The sequence below is a fragment of the Protopterus annectens genome, chromosome 2.part1 (genome assembly GCF_019279795.1).
Source record: "Protopterus annectens isolate FY-2018-M chromosome 2.part1, PAN1.0, whole genome shotgun sequence".
Lineage (NCBI taxonomy): Eukaryota > Metazoa > Chordata > Ceratodontiformes > Protopteridae > Protopterus > Protopterus annectens.
The window spans coordinates 1,115,855,401-1,115,871,051 of record NC_056729.1 but is presented as its reverse complement, the minus strand read 5'-3'; the positions used below and the strand labels follow the sequence as shown (position 1 = coordinate 1,115,871,051).

The window sequence follows — 15,651 nt, the reverse complement described above, 5'->3', positions numbered from 1 at the left end:
GCATTGTGGGAGGTGAAACTTCCCTTGACTAACAAGCAAATCTTGCAATACTTGGGGGAATACTAAACAACAAAGACTGTTAAATACTACCCTAAGTCACTTAAACAGTTAATAGAAGAGCAGATTTTGTAGCTTGAAAGAGGTATGGTGGAGTCACCAAGGACACTTTTTATATCAATCATCATCATTAATTCTGTTTTCTCCCATTTTCTACATGGGTTAGGGTGTTGTTTCATCTATCACTATCTCTCTCAATTCAATGTCACTCTCCTACCTTCTTTCACAGTCATGCTTGACTGCTGCAGATCTTTTCTCACACGATACATCCATCTCCTCTTGCCTTCTTTCTGTCTGCCCCAAATATTCTTCACCAGCCTGTCTCCTACTTTTCTGTGCATGTGCCCAAACCACCATAATCTGTTCTCTTTGACCTTCTCTGCAATTGGAGCTACTTGGGTTTCTGCTCTGATTTCCTCATTTCTTCCTCTCTCCCACACTGTACAGCCTACCACCCATCTCAGGCACTTCACCTCCATCACCTCTAGCTTCCTTAACTACTCTGCCTTTACTGCCCAGGTTTCTGTACCATAGAGTAGTACTGGTTACAACACTGCTTTGAACACCTTTTTTTCAGCTTTGTTGCCATTTTCAGTCATACACTACCCCTGCCACTCTGTTGTCACTCTGTCCCATTTGGTTGCAGCCCCTCTGATTCTACCTTTGGCTTCCTCTTTCAGTCTTCCCTTCTCCTCCAACACATAGGTTCATAGGTTGGTACTAGGCTATCAGCCCTAGGGCCTATACAAGCCTAGCCATAACAATTCCCTGGCTATTTCTTCCCACACTATTTACTTCCCTGGACCCCTGTCTAGCAGGGCAACTGACGTGATCCCCGGGGTGAATTTCCTTTCTCCCATCCAGTCATCAAGGTTCCTTTTGAAGAGGGCCAAAGAGGTACTCTGCTTAACATGTATGGGCAATTTATTCCAGAGTCTGGGGAGTTTCTGGGTCAGGAGCCTATCCCTCCAGCATGTTTTGTTTATTGTGATGACAAGATTTAGATCCCTGGAGCGTGTGGCTCTGAGGGATTGGGATTTCTTTAAGTGTAGCATGTCCAACAGCTCTGGGTTTGACATGGCCTTGTATGTTAAGCAGAGATCGCCTCTGAGTAGACGATATGCGACAGAGTATAGCTGGAGTTTTTTAAGGCGGTCAGCGTAGGGCATCTGCTTTAGGCCTGTGATTCTTTTAGTGAGGTATTTCTGCGGCCTTTCCAGTTGTTTCAGATGTCTTGAGAGGTACATACCAAACGGGGTGTTGTATTCTATAATGGGTCTAATGAGGGATGAGTACAGTGGGACAATGACCTCCTTTTTTCTGGATGAAAAGCCCTTAGTGATGAGGTGTACCACATAGAAGGATTTCCTGACTGTTGTGGCGATGTGGTTATCGAAGGTGAGACCACTGTCCACCTGTGTCCCCTAAGTCTCTTATCACACTTTCGGTGTTTAGTGTACTGCCACCTATATGGTAATTCATGGAAACATGTTTTTTCCCAAAGGGGATAACTATACATTTCTTGGCATTGAGCTTGAGCCCATGGCTCTGGCACCAAGCATCGGTTTCTGTAAGGCCCTTTTGTAGAGTATCCACATCATTTGGGGATTCAATTATGGCTCCCAGTTTGCAGTCATCTGTGATCTTTGTTAGCCAGAGTCCCTTAGTGTTGGCCTGTACTTCAGAGAAGTAGATGCCAAACAAGAGCGGTCCCAGGACTGAACCCTGAGGTACTCCACTTGTCACTTGTCTGGAGCTGGATTTGGAGTCAGCTACTTTTACAGTGTGGGTTCTATCAGTAAGCCAGTTAGCAACCCATTGGGTGACGTAGGGTTTAATGCCCAGCTTAGTAAGTTTATCTATGATTCCAGAGTGGGGGATGGTGTCAAAGGCCTTGGCAAGGTCTAGATAGGCTGTGTGGACCACCTTACCCTTGTGCATGGTTCTGGAGACTGATTCAAAGAAGTCAATCAGGTTCAGGAGACAAGATCGGCCCTTCACAAACCCAAAATGGGTGGGGTCCAGTGTTTGAAGGTTGCCAATGTCTTTGTTTATAAGTTCCATGATAATACGCTCCATGGCCTTGCAGATAAGGCTTGTCAGACTGATGAGACGGTAGTTTCTGGGCTCCAAGGTGGATCCCCCCTTGTGGAGTGGGATAACTGTAGCTCTGCGCCACTCAGTGGGCACGAAACCTGAGGTGAGGCTATGATTAAACATGACACTTAGATGAGGTGCCAGTTCATATTGTAGTTCATGTAGTACACAGCCCGGGATGTCATCTTGTCCCATGGATGCTGTATTCTTAGCTTTGGAGAGTGAGTTTTTACCTGTGTGGCTGTTATTACCAGAATTTGGCAATCTTCTGGTATTGAGATGGGCCATTTAGGGGGTGAGAGGGGGGTGAAATTGGCACTGAATCGATCTGCCAGGATATTGGCAATATCCTTGGGATCAGTATATTTAATGCCATTCTGTTTTAGCTCAAAGCAGATCTGAGCATTGCCATTTAGATTCTTGACATAGTTATAGAATGCCTTGTGGTTGTCTTTGGAATCTTTGGCAATTTTATTTTCGTAACTAGCTTTGGAGGATTTCATGAGGGATCTCGGTTTCTTACTGAGGCTGGTAAGGGAGTTTTTTGCATCCTTGGATTTTCCTCTTTTCTGCAACAGTTTCTTCCTTTTGTTGTAAAGTTTGTTTATGACAGGGACCACCAGATTGGCTTCCTTTTTTTGGATGAGAGCATCTTGGTTCTATTTGGGATGGCACGATTCATGCATGAGTGAATGTGCTTGTACAGTGCCTTAGTGTAGGATTCAGCAGTTGAACTTTCAGTTCCCGTCTGCATGGGTGTCATGAAGTTTGTCACTTCTGACTTGAGTAGCATGAAGTTGGCTTTGGAGAAGTTTTTTATGGAGGTTTCCTTACTGGGGGGGTGGGATGTGGATGTTAAGGGTGATTAGCTTATGGTCAGACCTGACTAACGAGGGGGTGACCATAGGTGTGGAGCATCGATTTCCCATGTTGGTAATGACCAGGTCTAGGATATTGGAGCCCTGGTGGGACTATGGATTAGTTGATCCAGGGCATTGGAATTTATGAATTCCAAGAACCGTTGGGCAAAGGTGTTGGTACATGAGTAGTTTTCCCAGTTAATGGCAGGGTAGTTAAAATCACCCAGTATTAGGGTGTTTGGTTCTATCTTAATATTTTCCAGCATGTTTAGAAAGGTGTAGTGAGAATCTTGGGGTATGGTGGGGGATCTGTAGCAAGCTACAATTTGAATTGCAGTCTTACCTAGTGTTAGTTGCACCTGGAGAATTTCAGATGCATTGTGTTGGGCAACTAGCCTGGTGGTGTGAATATCCTTGGTGACTATTGACACTCCTCCACCTTTAGTGTTTTGGTCCTGATTTGGTGGCCGAAAAGTGTGGTCAGAGTTGTAGCCTGGTATTGCAGGGGTGCTCTCTGGAGCCTAGAACCAGGTCTCAGTTACTGCACAGATATCAACATTCTCCACTTTTAGGAGTGCCTCGAGAGAGTGCATTTTAAGGTGTAGACTTCTAGCATTGAGTAGCATTACCTTCAGATTTTGCATTCTTGTACCTGTTATGGTGATGGTTTTGTCCTTCGAACTTTGCCTAAAAAAGGCACTATAGGGGTGGTAAAAGCCATAGCCAGTAACCTGAATCCCAGGGGCGACAGGTGCAGACCATCTCTGGCAAAGCATTGTGGTCTGTCAATCATGTCGTCCCAGGCAGACAGATACTGGATCCCCTTTGAATGACACCAGAAGCTTAGCCAATTGTTAAAGTCAATCATTTTGTCCTTATATTGTGGTAACATTCTGGGCGAAGGCAGGATGCTACTCAGGGCTAGGGTCATACCTGCCTGGGCCACATGATCTGAGAGCTCTTCCATATCTCTTTTCATGTATTTCAGGGAGGTACGTCTCAAGTCATTCACTCCAACATGGACAATGACAGAGTCATATTTGTACTTGTTGTGGAGTGTCTTGAGTGCATGCGTTATGTGGTGGATCCTGGCACCCGGCAGGTAGTGACTGTAATTTTCTCCTTGTTCAACCTGGTGAGAGGGACATCAGTGTGCCGGACTATAGAGTCACCTATGACTAAAGTGTTAGGTGCATTGTCTTGCCTTAGGGGCTGTTGCTGGGTGGCACACTGGTGTTGTGAACTATGTGACACTTTGGTTGTGATTGGTGTTTGTTTGCATTTCAGCTTCAGAGGTCCTTGTTGCTTGGGCAGGTTGCAGTTAAAGGCCTCTGCATATGTGGATTTAGTGTTGCTATATGTAGTTGTTGGTGGTGTGGGTTTAGAAGGGCTATGTGTTGCTTGAGGTGTAGTGCGGGCATTAACCTTCTCCTCTTGACTGTCTAGCACAGTCTTGGGTGGAGAGAGCTTTGCTTCCATTTTGGCTATGTAAGTGCATCTCTCACAGGTTGTAGTGTTGGGTGGTAGGAGGAGAGGGTTGTCTGTGTACATGAGGAAATTGCTGCATTGCCCTAGTATGCCCAGATTCACCAGGTGGACAGGAGAAATCATCGGAAGCTGACCCTTGGACATGTCTGATTTGGTGCTTTTTTTTTTTTTTTTTTTTTTTTGTAAAGTACAGGAGCTGTTTTCCCTTACCTTAGCAAGGTACTTTGCAATTATAGGCTGTTTAGTGCCTACTGTTAATTTCTCCTTATTAACAAGGAGAGTTGAGTGCTTGTATCAGTTTAAGGCTTCCTAGTGCTTTCCAGCAGGTATTAGAGAAAGTGCTAGTCACAGGGATGCTTAAAGGTAAGATGAAAAAAAAATGCACACTGCAGTGTGCACTAGAGAAGTTAGATGTGAAAGTAGGTAACTTAAGTTTTACTTGTTTAAAAAGTTAAGGTTTAGTGGAGAGTTACTATTTTTAAAACAGCAAGATGGGTTGAAAGGGGTGGTCACGTTTGTATTCTGGTACTATGGAATACAGTAGGATGGCCAATAAATTTAAATAGTTGAAGGGGAGGGATTTCAAAAATGATGATTTTTTGATTACTCACACAAGCCAGTGAAAGTAGAGAGGAAATGAGATATATGGTCAGATTAACATAAGAGGCTGGCAACTAGAAATACAGTGGTATTTAACAAGACAACTGTAACTGGGTGGTAGGGCGGGAAAAAAATTCTGCCTGACTCAGAAGAGAGAGAGCTGTGGTCTCTTTTGAATTTTTAATATGCTGTTAAAACAGAATGCAAGTAAAACACAAGGTAAAGAAAACAAACCACAGTATTCAAAATACAGAAAGGCAATAAAGTAATACAAAATACAAAAAATAAAAGCAAACTAACCTTTCCTTCACAGCAAAGTGTAGCAGAGTCTGGATGAGCCTCCCAGATACTGGAAACTTTTAATCTGTGCAACCATTTTTCCTTCTATCTCAGTTTCCAGCTTCTTTCGATTTCCTCCATTTGCTGCCATTACAAATGTCTTCTTATCTGTACTCAGTTTCATCCCATGTGCCTTCAGTTTTGCAGTCTGTTCCCCTATCCTTTGCTGAAGTTCTTACTCGGAGTCTGCCTGTACTGCCACTTTGTCTGCATAGAGCACTTGTATTGTTCTGTCCCCTCTGACCTATTTGCTAATGTTGCCCACCACCAGTATGAACAGTGCTGGGCTCAGAACTGAACCCTGATACGTACCCATTCCCATCGGGAACCCCTCTATGAGACAGAGCACTGTTTGTACTTGTGTCATTGGGTCTTTGTACATAGCCTGCTTTAATTCCACCAATGTTTCATTAACTCTGAATCATTGTAGGACTGCCCAAATTAGCTTTTGTTTGGGCCTTGTCATATGCCTTCTCCAAGTTTAGGAATGCCTAGTGTGATTCTTTCCTCATCTCCAGCCTCTTCTCAACTCTCCGTCTCACTGCAGACATCAGGTCAGTTGTGCTGCATCCTAATCTGAATTTGAACTGCTCATCTCCAAACTTACTTTCTACTACTTTGTATATTTGTTTATTGTCCTCCCTCTCCAGAACTTTTATGCAATGTTTGATCCCTCTGTACTGCCACAGTTGTGGATGTCCCTTTTGTTCCTGTACACTAGCACTAGTGTGATTATTCACCAGTCATCTGGGATATGCCTTTCTCTCCATACTGAGTACCCTCAGGAGCCATTTCTCCTGTATCTCACCCAACATCTTTAGCATATCTAGTGTGACCTCATCTGAGAATGCTGCTTTCCTTGACTTAATTTTCATTAGTGCTGTTCAAACTTCTTCTTCTTTTAGGGTAGAGTCCTCTTCTTTCATCATAGGCTGTGTCTGAGGCAGTACAGCTTCTGTGGGGGGTTTCTTCATTCAGAAGCTACTGGAAGTACCCCTTCTATCTGCCTTTGATGTCCTGTGGACTGGTTAGCAGGTTGTTCCTAGCATCCCTTACGAAGGGATTCTGATGATGATCTTCTTTATCTTTTTATCTTTGCTTTGCAAGCTGATAGAGTTTCTTTGTGTCATCTACTGAGTCACTATCCAGAAGCTGTTAGAGTGCCTTTGATGCCTTGTTCTTTGCTATTGCAAATGCTCTTATAGTCTGTTTGTTAGCCAGCCAGTATTCCTTCCTATCCTGGCCCATCTTTTCTATCACCAAGTTTTTCCTGCACTCCTTTCTTTTGATGACTTCCTGGACTTCTCTTTCCAGTTACAGCTTTCCTTGGGTACCTTATTTCCATATCTGGCTCAGTAGCATATCCATACTATAGTCCTTACACTTGCTGTTTTGAGGCACTTCCATTCTTCATCAGCTCCACCTACTAACTCTTTGTCTAGCAGTGCTAGAGACCTGAGTAATTCCTTGAACAGTTGTACTTTCTCTCCAGTCAACTTCCAGGTCTTCAGCCAGCCTGGTCTCTGTTGACCTTAGAGCTTTTTCTGACTACTGCTTACAGCTGATTGTGACAACCAGTGGTTTATGCTGTAGGATGACCATTTTACTGAGAATGACTTTGCAATCACTAATTCTAAACCAGTGCCCTTTCTTAACGAGGAGGAAGTCTACCTGAGTTAAATGCTGGCAACCCTTGTATGTGATCTTGTGGCCATCTCTCTTGCTGAATCATGTGTTGGCCACCATTAAGCCATTTTCCAGAAAGATGTCTAGAATGGCATGTCCTTCTTTATTCCTGTTACCCTGCGCTTGTGGAACCAGGTAGTCCTCATATCCTGTTCAGCTTGTCCTGATACATGCATTCAGGTCACCCATTATCAACAGCAATTTGTGTTGTCCTACTTTATCTAGTAGGTCCTGCAACTCCTGTCTGAATGCACTTTTTTATCACAACCCTTCTTGTCTCTTGGATACATAAGATATCCAGCCTCTGCTGTAGCATCATGTCATCCACTTCCAAGTGGCACCCTTTTAGTGAGCCTACACTGAGTGTAGTAATTCTTAGTTCCTGTTTGGTACGTTGTTTGGTCTTGTGTCTAGTTTTTGCTAAGCACAGCTATCCCAGGCTGAGCAAATGGATACCAGCTGGCAGTAGCTTATTAAGCCAAGGCTGCTGGACTTTTTGGTGGACACACACTGGCTAGTAGTTAGCACATGCACTTCTCCCACTGTTAGCAGGGGTCTCTGGTGTAAGTTGGAGTAGACCAGGTCTTCACCCCACTTGCCACTCATGCCCATTTGGAGATATTAGTCAACATGACCAAATCACCTAGAGTCAATTTTTACACCGTTGAGTTGCTAACCCTGACATGGCATGATGCACAGTCTGTAATCCATGCTGTACTATCTTGAGGATACTGCACACCACACTTTGACTCACAAAGTGGTTGTTCTATACAACTCTTCCTTCTATAGGGCTTCATCTAGAGACTGTACTGCTGCCCACAGCAGCACTCTTAAGTGAGCTTGAGGTGGACACACTCAGCATGTTTTTGGGAAGTGGGAAGAATTCCAATGAGACCTAGAAAGAACATGTAAACTCCATGCAGGCACTGGCCAGAGATCAGGATCAAACCTTGTACCTTGTGCGTGGGAGGCAAGACATTAGCCATTATGGCAACTGGTTTCAATGACTCATTTATATAATAAATGGAACATTTTTTTAGCAAAAAGGATATTGTGAACAATAAGAAGCATGAAATTCTAATATCTGATATTATCGACTGACTGTAATAATTTGTGATTTACAGGGAACAATAAAAATAAAAGAAACCACATCAAAGACATTCTGTTAAAATAGGGACAATAAGAGGTATGAGTGTGTGTGTGTGTGTGTGTGTGTGTGTGTGTGTGTGTGTGTGTGTGTGTGTGTGTGTGTGTGTGTGTGTGTGTGTGTGTGTCTTTCAGTGAGCATTTGAATGAGTGTATGTATGTCTTACCAACATGATGATCTTAGTATTTGTGGTAATCACAAAATGATTCAGAGACAGGGAAATTAGCTGATAATGAGGTATTTCCTCATTGCAGCAATGTGTCTCTGAATCACTGTCTTTCACAATCACTTTTAAGTTCCTTTGTTGCCACAGCCTTACATCTCACAGCTGGCCCACATCTGAATCTTTGCCTTAATTGTAAATTGAAGTCTGTCATTTTCTGCTTGACATAATTCTTGGCATAGTGTGGGTTGTGCACAGATGTGTGTTTAGATTTACTAGGTTGGTGTGTGAAGAACTGATGACAGCATAAGAATGTGTGGGGGAGATGGAGTCAGCAGGAGATATACAAGCATAGTGACATGAGTTGGTTAAGTGAGATTTAAGGAGTTGTTTGAATTTGGAGGTGTTAGTGGTAGTCAGAATGTGTTGAGGAATGGTGTTCCGTATCCAAGAGATGCGATTAGAGTAGAGTGAGTCCCCAAAACTATTGTTTGATTTTGTGACTTTTAGTAGGAATTTGTCAGAGGATCTCAGGCTTCTATTAGTGGTCTGGGGTTGCAGTAGATTTTGGAGAGATCAGTATTTGTTCGGTTTGTATATCATGGTATGGGCAGCTGTCAGTTGGGTGTAGTATAAGAGATTGCGCAGTTCTAGCCAGTTCAGTTGATAGAGAGCGATGCAGTGGTCGGTTTGATGTGGAGAATTAGCTGTGAATCTAGCAGTCTTTTTATAGCGTGTTTCAAACTTATTTAAGTCAGTTTTTTGAGGTTTGTGAAGATAGGTGAAGCATATAGATGGGTGGATAGTAAGTGGGTTCTGGCAACAGATGGTCTGGTGGAGTTTGTAAGGTATGGTTTGACTCTGTAAATTGAGCCTAGTTTTATGTGTTTTTTTTAATTTAGGTAGAGCAGTGGTGCAGTGCTTGACGTTGTCACCTCACAGGAAGTGGTTCTCTGCTGGGGTGCTCTCTCTGCAGAGTCTGCATGTCCTCCCTGCATCCGCACAGGTTTCCTCTGGGTACTCCGGTTTCCTACCACATTCAAATGACATGCATCTGAAGCATTTCTCTCCAGGCCTCCGCTGAAAATAGGCTTGTCCTAGTCAGACTTTCCCTATCAACAAATGTTAAATAAATGAATTAATCAATGTGTTTACTGAATTTTAAGCCTGTGTCAATAGTAACCCCTAGGAGTTTTTTGTGAGTTACAGGTTTTACTATGCTGTTGTCTGATGAGCAGATATTGAAGGAGGATTGGTAGTTGTGGGATTTGTTGTTGGAGAAAATCATTAGCTTTGTTTTTGTGGGTTAAGGATTAGTTGATAGTTGGTGAGCCATGATTCCATAGCTGTGAAGGACTGTTGGGTTACTTCTTTGAGTACAGGGAGGGAGGGTGCAGAGCAGATAAGAGTAGAGTCATCAGCATACTGTATAATAGTGGCAGATTGGGTGACCCTGTGGAGTTTGTTGGTGAAGATTGTGAAGAGGAGTGGGCCTAGAATAGACTGTGGGATACCAACTGTGATGGGTAATAGTGTTCAGTTGAGGTTTAGAACACCAACAGGCTGTCAAATGGCAATCTGACCTCTCCTCCCTATTACCCAATATTGCCAATATTTTTGATTTGGTTGATTGTGACAATGAAACTTGTGAGGACAGCTGTGGTACTGTGTCCAGGGCGGAAGCTGTGTTTGAAGTTGGTAAGAAGATTACTGGAAAGGAGATAATGCATGTGTTGAAGGTGTATACATTTTTCTAGTATTTTAGAAAGTAGAGGCAGTATTGCTATTGACCTATAGTTGGAAAGGTCTTTTGAGGTTCCATCTTTATGGAGTGGGATGGCATAGGATATTTTCCAGAGCTTGGGCACATATTATTCTGTGATGGAGTGGTTTATGAAACAGAGATTGGATAAGAGATGTCTTTGGCTGCTAGTTTTAGATATTCGGTAGGTAATTTATCTGCTGCAATGGTTGTGGGTTTAAGTTTGCTGAGCATTTTTTTATGGTGATGGTTTGGACAGGCTTGAGAGAGAAATTGTTGGAGGTTTCTAAAGGAACTATTGGTGAAGTAGGGGGTACATTATTGTTTTTATTGGTTAATGAGAGTGTGGAGCTGATGAAATACATATTGAACTGGGTAACTAGTTTGTGAATGGAATCTGTGGTGTTAGGGGTAGGCATAGAGGATTGTCCAGTTTGAGCTAGATGTTTTATACTGGACCAGAATTTTGTGGGTTGCTATGGTGTTATTGTTGTAGGTTAGTATAATACTTTTTTGTCAGTTTTGATATACTTTTATCTTTATTCTTAGTTGCCAGTAGTAGTCAAGTGTGGTTTGGTTTTTGTTGGCTTGGTAGTGAATCTATGCTTTGTTCGTGAGCTTGAGTAACTGTTTTGTGTCCTTTGATGGCCACGGTATATAGTTAGTTTTTAATCTGACAGTTCTAGGTGGTGCAAGGTTGTTTAGAATGTCTAGGAATATGTTTTTAAAGTATTGTACAGCTGTGTCTAGATGGAATGATTTTAGTGGGGCCAGTTACATTGTTGGAGGACAGACATAAGAGTATGGGGTGAGATTTTTTTTGTATTGTGAATTTGCTTGTATATGATGTTTTTTGGGGATGTAGATGTTTTCTGAGTAGGTAGGTGGGTAGATAGTCACTGAGGGTATCTGAGAGGCAGCCTGACTGATAGGCTAGTGTACGCTTATTGGTTAGAGTCCAGTCTAGTATGGACTGTCTAGATTTGTCTATTCTGATTGGGGATTGGATTGTTTGGGTGAATCCGTACAGGTTGATGAAGTTAGAGGGGTAATTAGCAGTACAAACAAGACAGGCAGTGTTGAAGTCACCCATTATAATGGCTTCTTAATTACAGCTTTAGGATGTCCTGTGAAGAAAGTCTTCAATTGTGGGGATGTTGTTTCCAGGTGGGATGTAGATCACTATGATGGTTATAAATATTTTTGGGGTTGACTTCTAGGCTGGTTGATAATATCTCCCTAAAGGGCCCCCATACAAAAGCAACAGCAAACACTATTCATAGGTTCATAGGTGTTTAGTAGGTTAATGACTACAAGATACCTTTTAAGCCTAGCCATGCATCCCAAAGTTCTGACAAGTTCTGATACCCTTGATAAGTGTAAGCATGGGCCTGGGAGATGAATCATTTATGGGTTACCTGTGTCCATTATTCTGAATAATGATCTTTTACAAGTAGACTGTCTAGAAGAAGCATTAAATCTAGGCTTGTTTGCTAAAGAAAACAAAAGGGAACTGCATAACCAGATAAAACCATGTGATTTTGACAAAGAGCTTATAAAAAGAAGAATACAAATTCTAGATAGACAGTGACAGCTATGAAGCACTGTTGATTTCTACGTATTTTACATTTAGTTTATTCATTTCAACTCTTCTTTCATTCCATCATTCATTCATTCACTCACTCAGTCAGTCTTCGTGGGATGTCCTAAATGTGTTGAAGCCTAATTATCTTTCATAGGTCATTAGGTGTTTACTAGGCTAACGACCACAAGGGCCTTTTTAAGCCTAGCCATGCATCCCAAATCTCTGACGAGTTCTGATACCTTTGATAAGTGTAAGCATGGACCTGGGAGATGAATCATTTACAGGTTACCTGTTTGCATCAGAGACATAGGTGCCAAACCAGGGATAAATTTCCGGTTTCCCATCCAATTGTCCAAGTTGCACTTGAATTGGATTAGGAAGGAACTCTGGTTCACATGGATGGGGAGCCTGTTCCATAGGCGGGGGTAGTCTCTGGGATACATACCTATCTCTCCAGCAGGTCCTATTTATATCACAGCCAATGTTTATGTCTTTAGAATGGGTAATTCTGGTACTGTTTGTTTTGTGGATATGCAGGAGGTCCATTAGAGTGGGGTCTGAGAATGCCCTGTATGCCAGGCATAGATCTCCCCTCAAAAGCCTGTAGAAGACAGAATATAGGGATAGGGCCTTGAGGCAGTCTGCATAGGACATATTACTTACGTATTCTTTTAGAGAGAAACCTCTATGGACGTTCCAGTTGTTGGATATGCTTGGTTAGGTACATACCAAGGGCTTTTCTCTTATGATAATGTTTCTACTTACAGTTTTGATTCTGTATATCACTGTGCCATATAATATGCTAAAGTGCTAAAGAACTGGTTTGATTGTCCTAAATATTGGTACTTTTTTAGCTTCACTGAGTGACACCTGAATTTTCAGCAAGAAACTTTTAATGGAACGTTTAGATTTACCAGTCTTACCTTATCAGATAAAATGCACTCCTTATTTTTTCTGAATTCTTATCCTCACATCATTTTTATATACTATATATATTTAATGACAGACGTGTCAATATGAGAGCAGAACTGCATAATATTTTTTTAATGGAGTCCTGTTTCTTTAAAGCTTTAATTGGTCTTCCTGCTTTATAATAACATATGTTACATTATTGCAATTGTTTTAGCTGATCTCTACTCACAGACCACACTATAAATTACTATAGGTTTAAGATGCCTTTGTTTTAACTTCTATTTAATGTTAATTATACAATAATGTCCCACTGCTATTCAAAACCAAGCATATACCAATAAAAAAAAGTCTGTCTCCTGAAGTACCTTTGAGCGGAGAGACTTGCTATTGGCATGTGCTTAGAGGATAGAACAAAATACAAGGAAATTCTGGTACATTCCACAAAACTAAAGAATCAAGACATACCATTTTTTCTTGTATTTCTGTACTGTCCCTCAGAAAATCTCAGTGGAAAAGAAACACTAATAGAGATACTTTGTACTGTATTGCTTCTCCTGTACTGCACTGATGTACTGTGCAAGCATGGGAACATAAGCCCCATACCCGTGTGCAGTACATATTAACTCTTATGGAGCTTAATCATCTAGACAATATTATTTCCTTAGTTACTTTATATTGTTCTTTTAAAATATTTCTGAAACTGATTCTAATTTTTTTGTGTTATTGTTTATCTGCAGTTAAGAGGAAAGTGGGCATATATGGAGACGTGAGTATATATTTTCCTCTTTTCCTTGAGTAAGGAGCTTATCAGCAGCCACAGAGAGTTCTGTCAGACTTTCAGTGTGATTACATGTTCATAGCTGCATACAATACAATTTCCTTTGCCTTAGTTGATTTAGCCAGCAGTTGTACATATACAGTACTGTTCAGTATTCACGGGGAGTTCTGCCATTGTAAACACTTTCTTTTGTAGAATTCCCTTTTCAGGATAGGGGATAATACATTTTTTGTTTCAGATATGTTACTCAAGTAGACTTAGATTTATATATGTTCAGAAATTAATCATTTTAAAAGTGGATTTAAACAGCATGTTTTCATGTTTCTTCTTAATTCTTGACTACTTTATAACTTATTATTAACATCTACCTTACAGAAACTGTACATTTAAAAATGTATTGTAAAGTGGGCATGGAGAGCTTTCAAACGGAATTTTTTTCAGAATTTCTAAAATTAAATCTTTGTGAAACTTTTAACAGGACACTTTTAGTGTGATCATATGTTCATAAGTACCTACTAGGCTATTGATCTGAAAAGATGTTACAAAGTCTAGGGTTACATTGCCATGATAGTTTTTAGCCCTTGTATCGTGTTTATTAGCAACAGAGCTGGACAGCAGAAGGATGTGTTGGGACATTTACTCATTGCACATATCCGTGCAGGACATGGGCACTTAACTGGGGGTGAATTTGTGGTTTCCTATCCATTCATTCAAATGAATAGAGGAAGAGGAGTATTTTGCTTTATATGGAGTAGAAGCTGGTTCCATAGAAGAGGTGATACATAACTACCTCTCCAACATAAGCAATTTATGTTGCAAATAAGATTGGAATCCCTTGAGAATGTGTTCTTCTTGTTGTCACTCCAGTTGTGACAAGAATTTGGACAGGCACACAGGAATTATATTCAATGACCAGCCTGCTGAGAGCTGAATACAACAGAATGATTACAAACATGGACCTGGATGCCATACCTTTAGATTTAAACTGTGTGATGATAAAGGACTTCTTTACAATAGTGAATACATATCTAAGGGCAGTTCATTGTTGAAATAGATTCCCAGATCCCTGACTATGGGGTCAACTTTTAGGGGTATATTGTAAATGTAATAATTATAAGGGAAGTCATACTTGCCAAAGGATGGGATTATAGATTTCTTGGCATTTAATTTTATTCCATGGTATTGACACCATCTATTTGTTTGGGAAAGGCTATTAATCCTCGGGGGAATTTATAACGGCACTAAGTTCACAGCTATCTTCAGACATGGTCAGCAATAAGCCCTTAACATTTGCTTTGACCTCCAAGAAGTAACACAAGTAGTGACAGCTCTTTTGCAAGAGGTAAAGCTGCCCACCTCTAATTTCCTGTGTTGTATTTGTGATCCAGCAAGTTAATTATGGATTTACATTTCATGTATGACACCTCAGTGTGTGACAGTGTCAAATGCCTATGCGAGGTCTAGATATGCAGTGTGCACTGATTTGCTCTAACCCATTGCTTCTGCAACCTTCTTGAAGAAGTTAACCATGTTAAGTAGGTGGAATTTATCCATGACAAATCTTAACAGTCTTGTGTTGAGAATATGTAGGTTACCTATTTTGTTATTTATTAATCCCATAATGATCCTTTCTACAGCCATACAGATAAGGCTGGTAAATCTTATGGATCTCTAATTACCTGGGTCTACTCACACTTCACCTTTAAGCAAGGGAATGACTGTTGCTATCCTCCATTTATCCAATGCAAAGACTGTTTGGAGGTGGCTACTGAATAACCTGTGCAGGATGTCTGACAAATCACATTTCAGGCTGACCAGTAGGCAGCCTAGTATGTTATCCAGCCCAGTAGGAGTAATATTCTTGGCCTTGGATTGCACTTGAAGAAGTTTTTCTTGGGAGTTTTGAAGGGGGTGTAGATGCAGGTATATGATCTAGGAATATAAAATGGAAGAGAGGGCTCACATTTGAACTATTTTTTTTCACTAGTAGCTTGACTATGATTTAATGAAAAGGTTACATATCTGGTATTCAAAATGAAATTTGCCCTCATCTCCACTATTATGCGATCGCAGAGCTGGTACATATACTTTGCAGGGGGAGTAGGGCATGCAGGGCAGTTTGTCCCCCTACAAAAATGTTTTTTTTTCTGTGTTTCAATCTAAAAAAGATAACTCTT

The 15,651-nt window shown here is 41.2% G+C and overlaps 1 protein-coding gene across 1 annotated transcript in view; it reads right to left on the bottom strand.

Annotated features, from left to right (window-relative positions):
- Nucleotides 1-15,651, bottom strand: part of LOC122794952 (opsin-5-like) — a 257,286-nt gene that overhangs the window by 138,054 nt on the left and 103,581 nt on the right. The window contains exon 5 of the mRNA XM_044063546.1: nucleotides 498-505. Coding sequence (XP_043919481.1) covers nucleotides 498-505 — 8 coding nt within the window. The remainder of the gene's footprint in view (nucleotides 1-497; nucleotides 506-15,651) is intronic.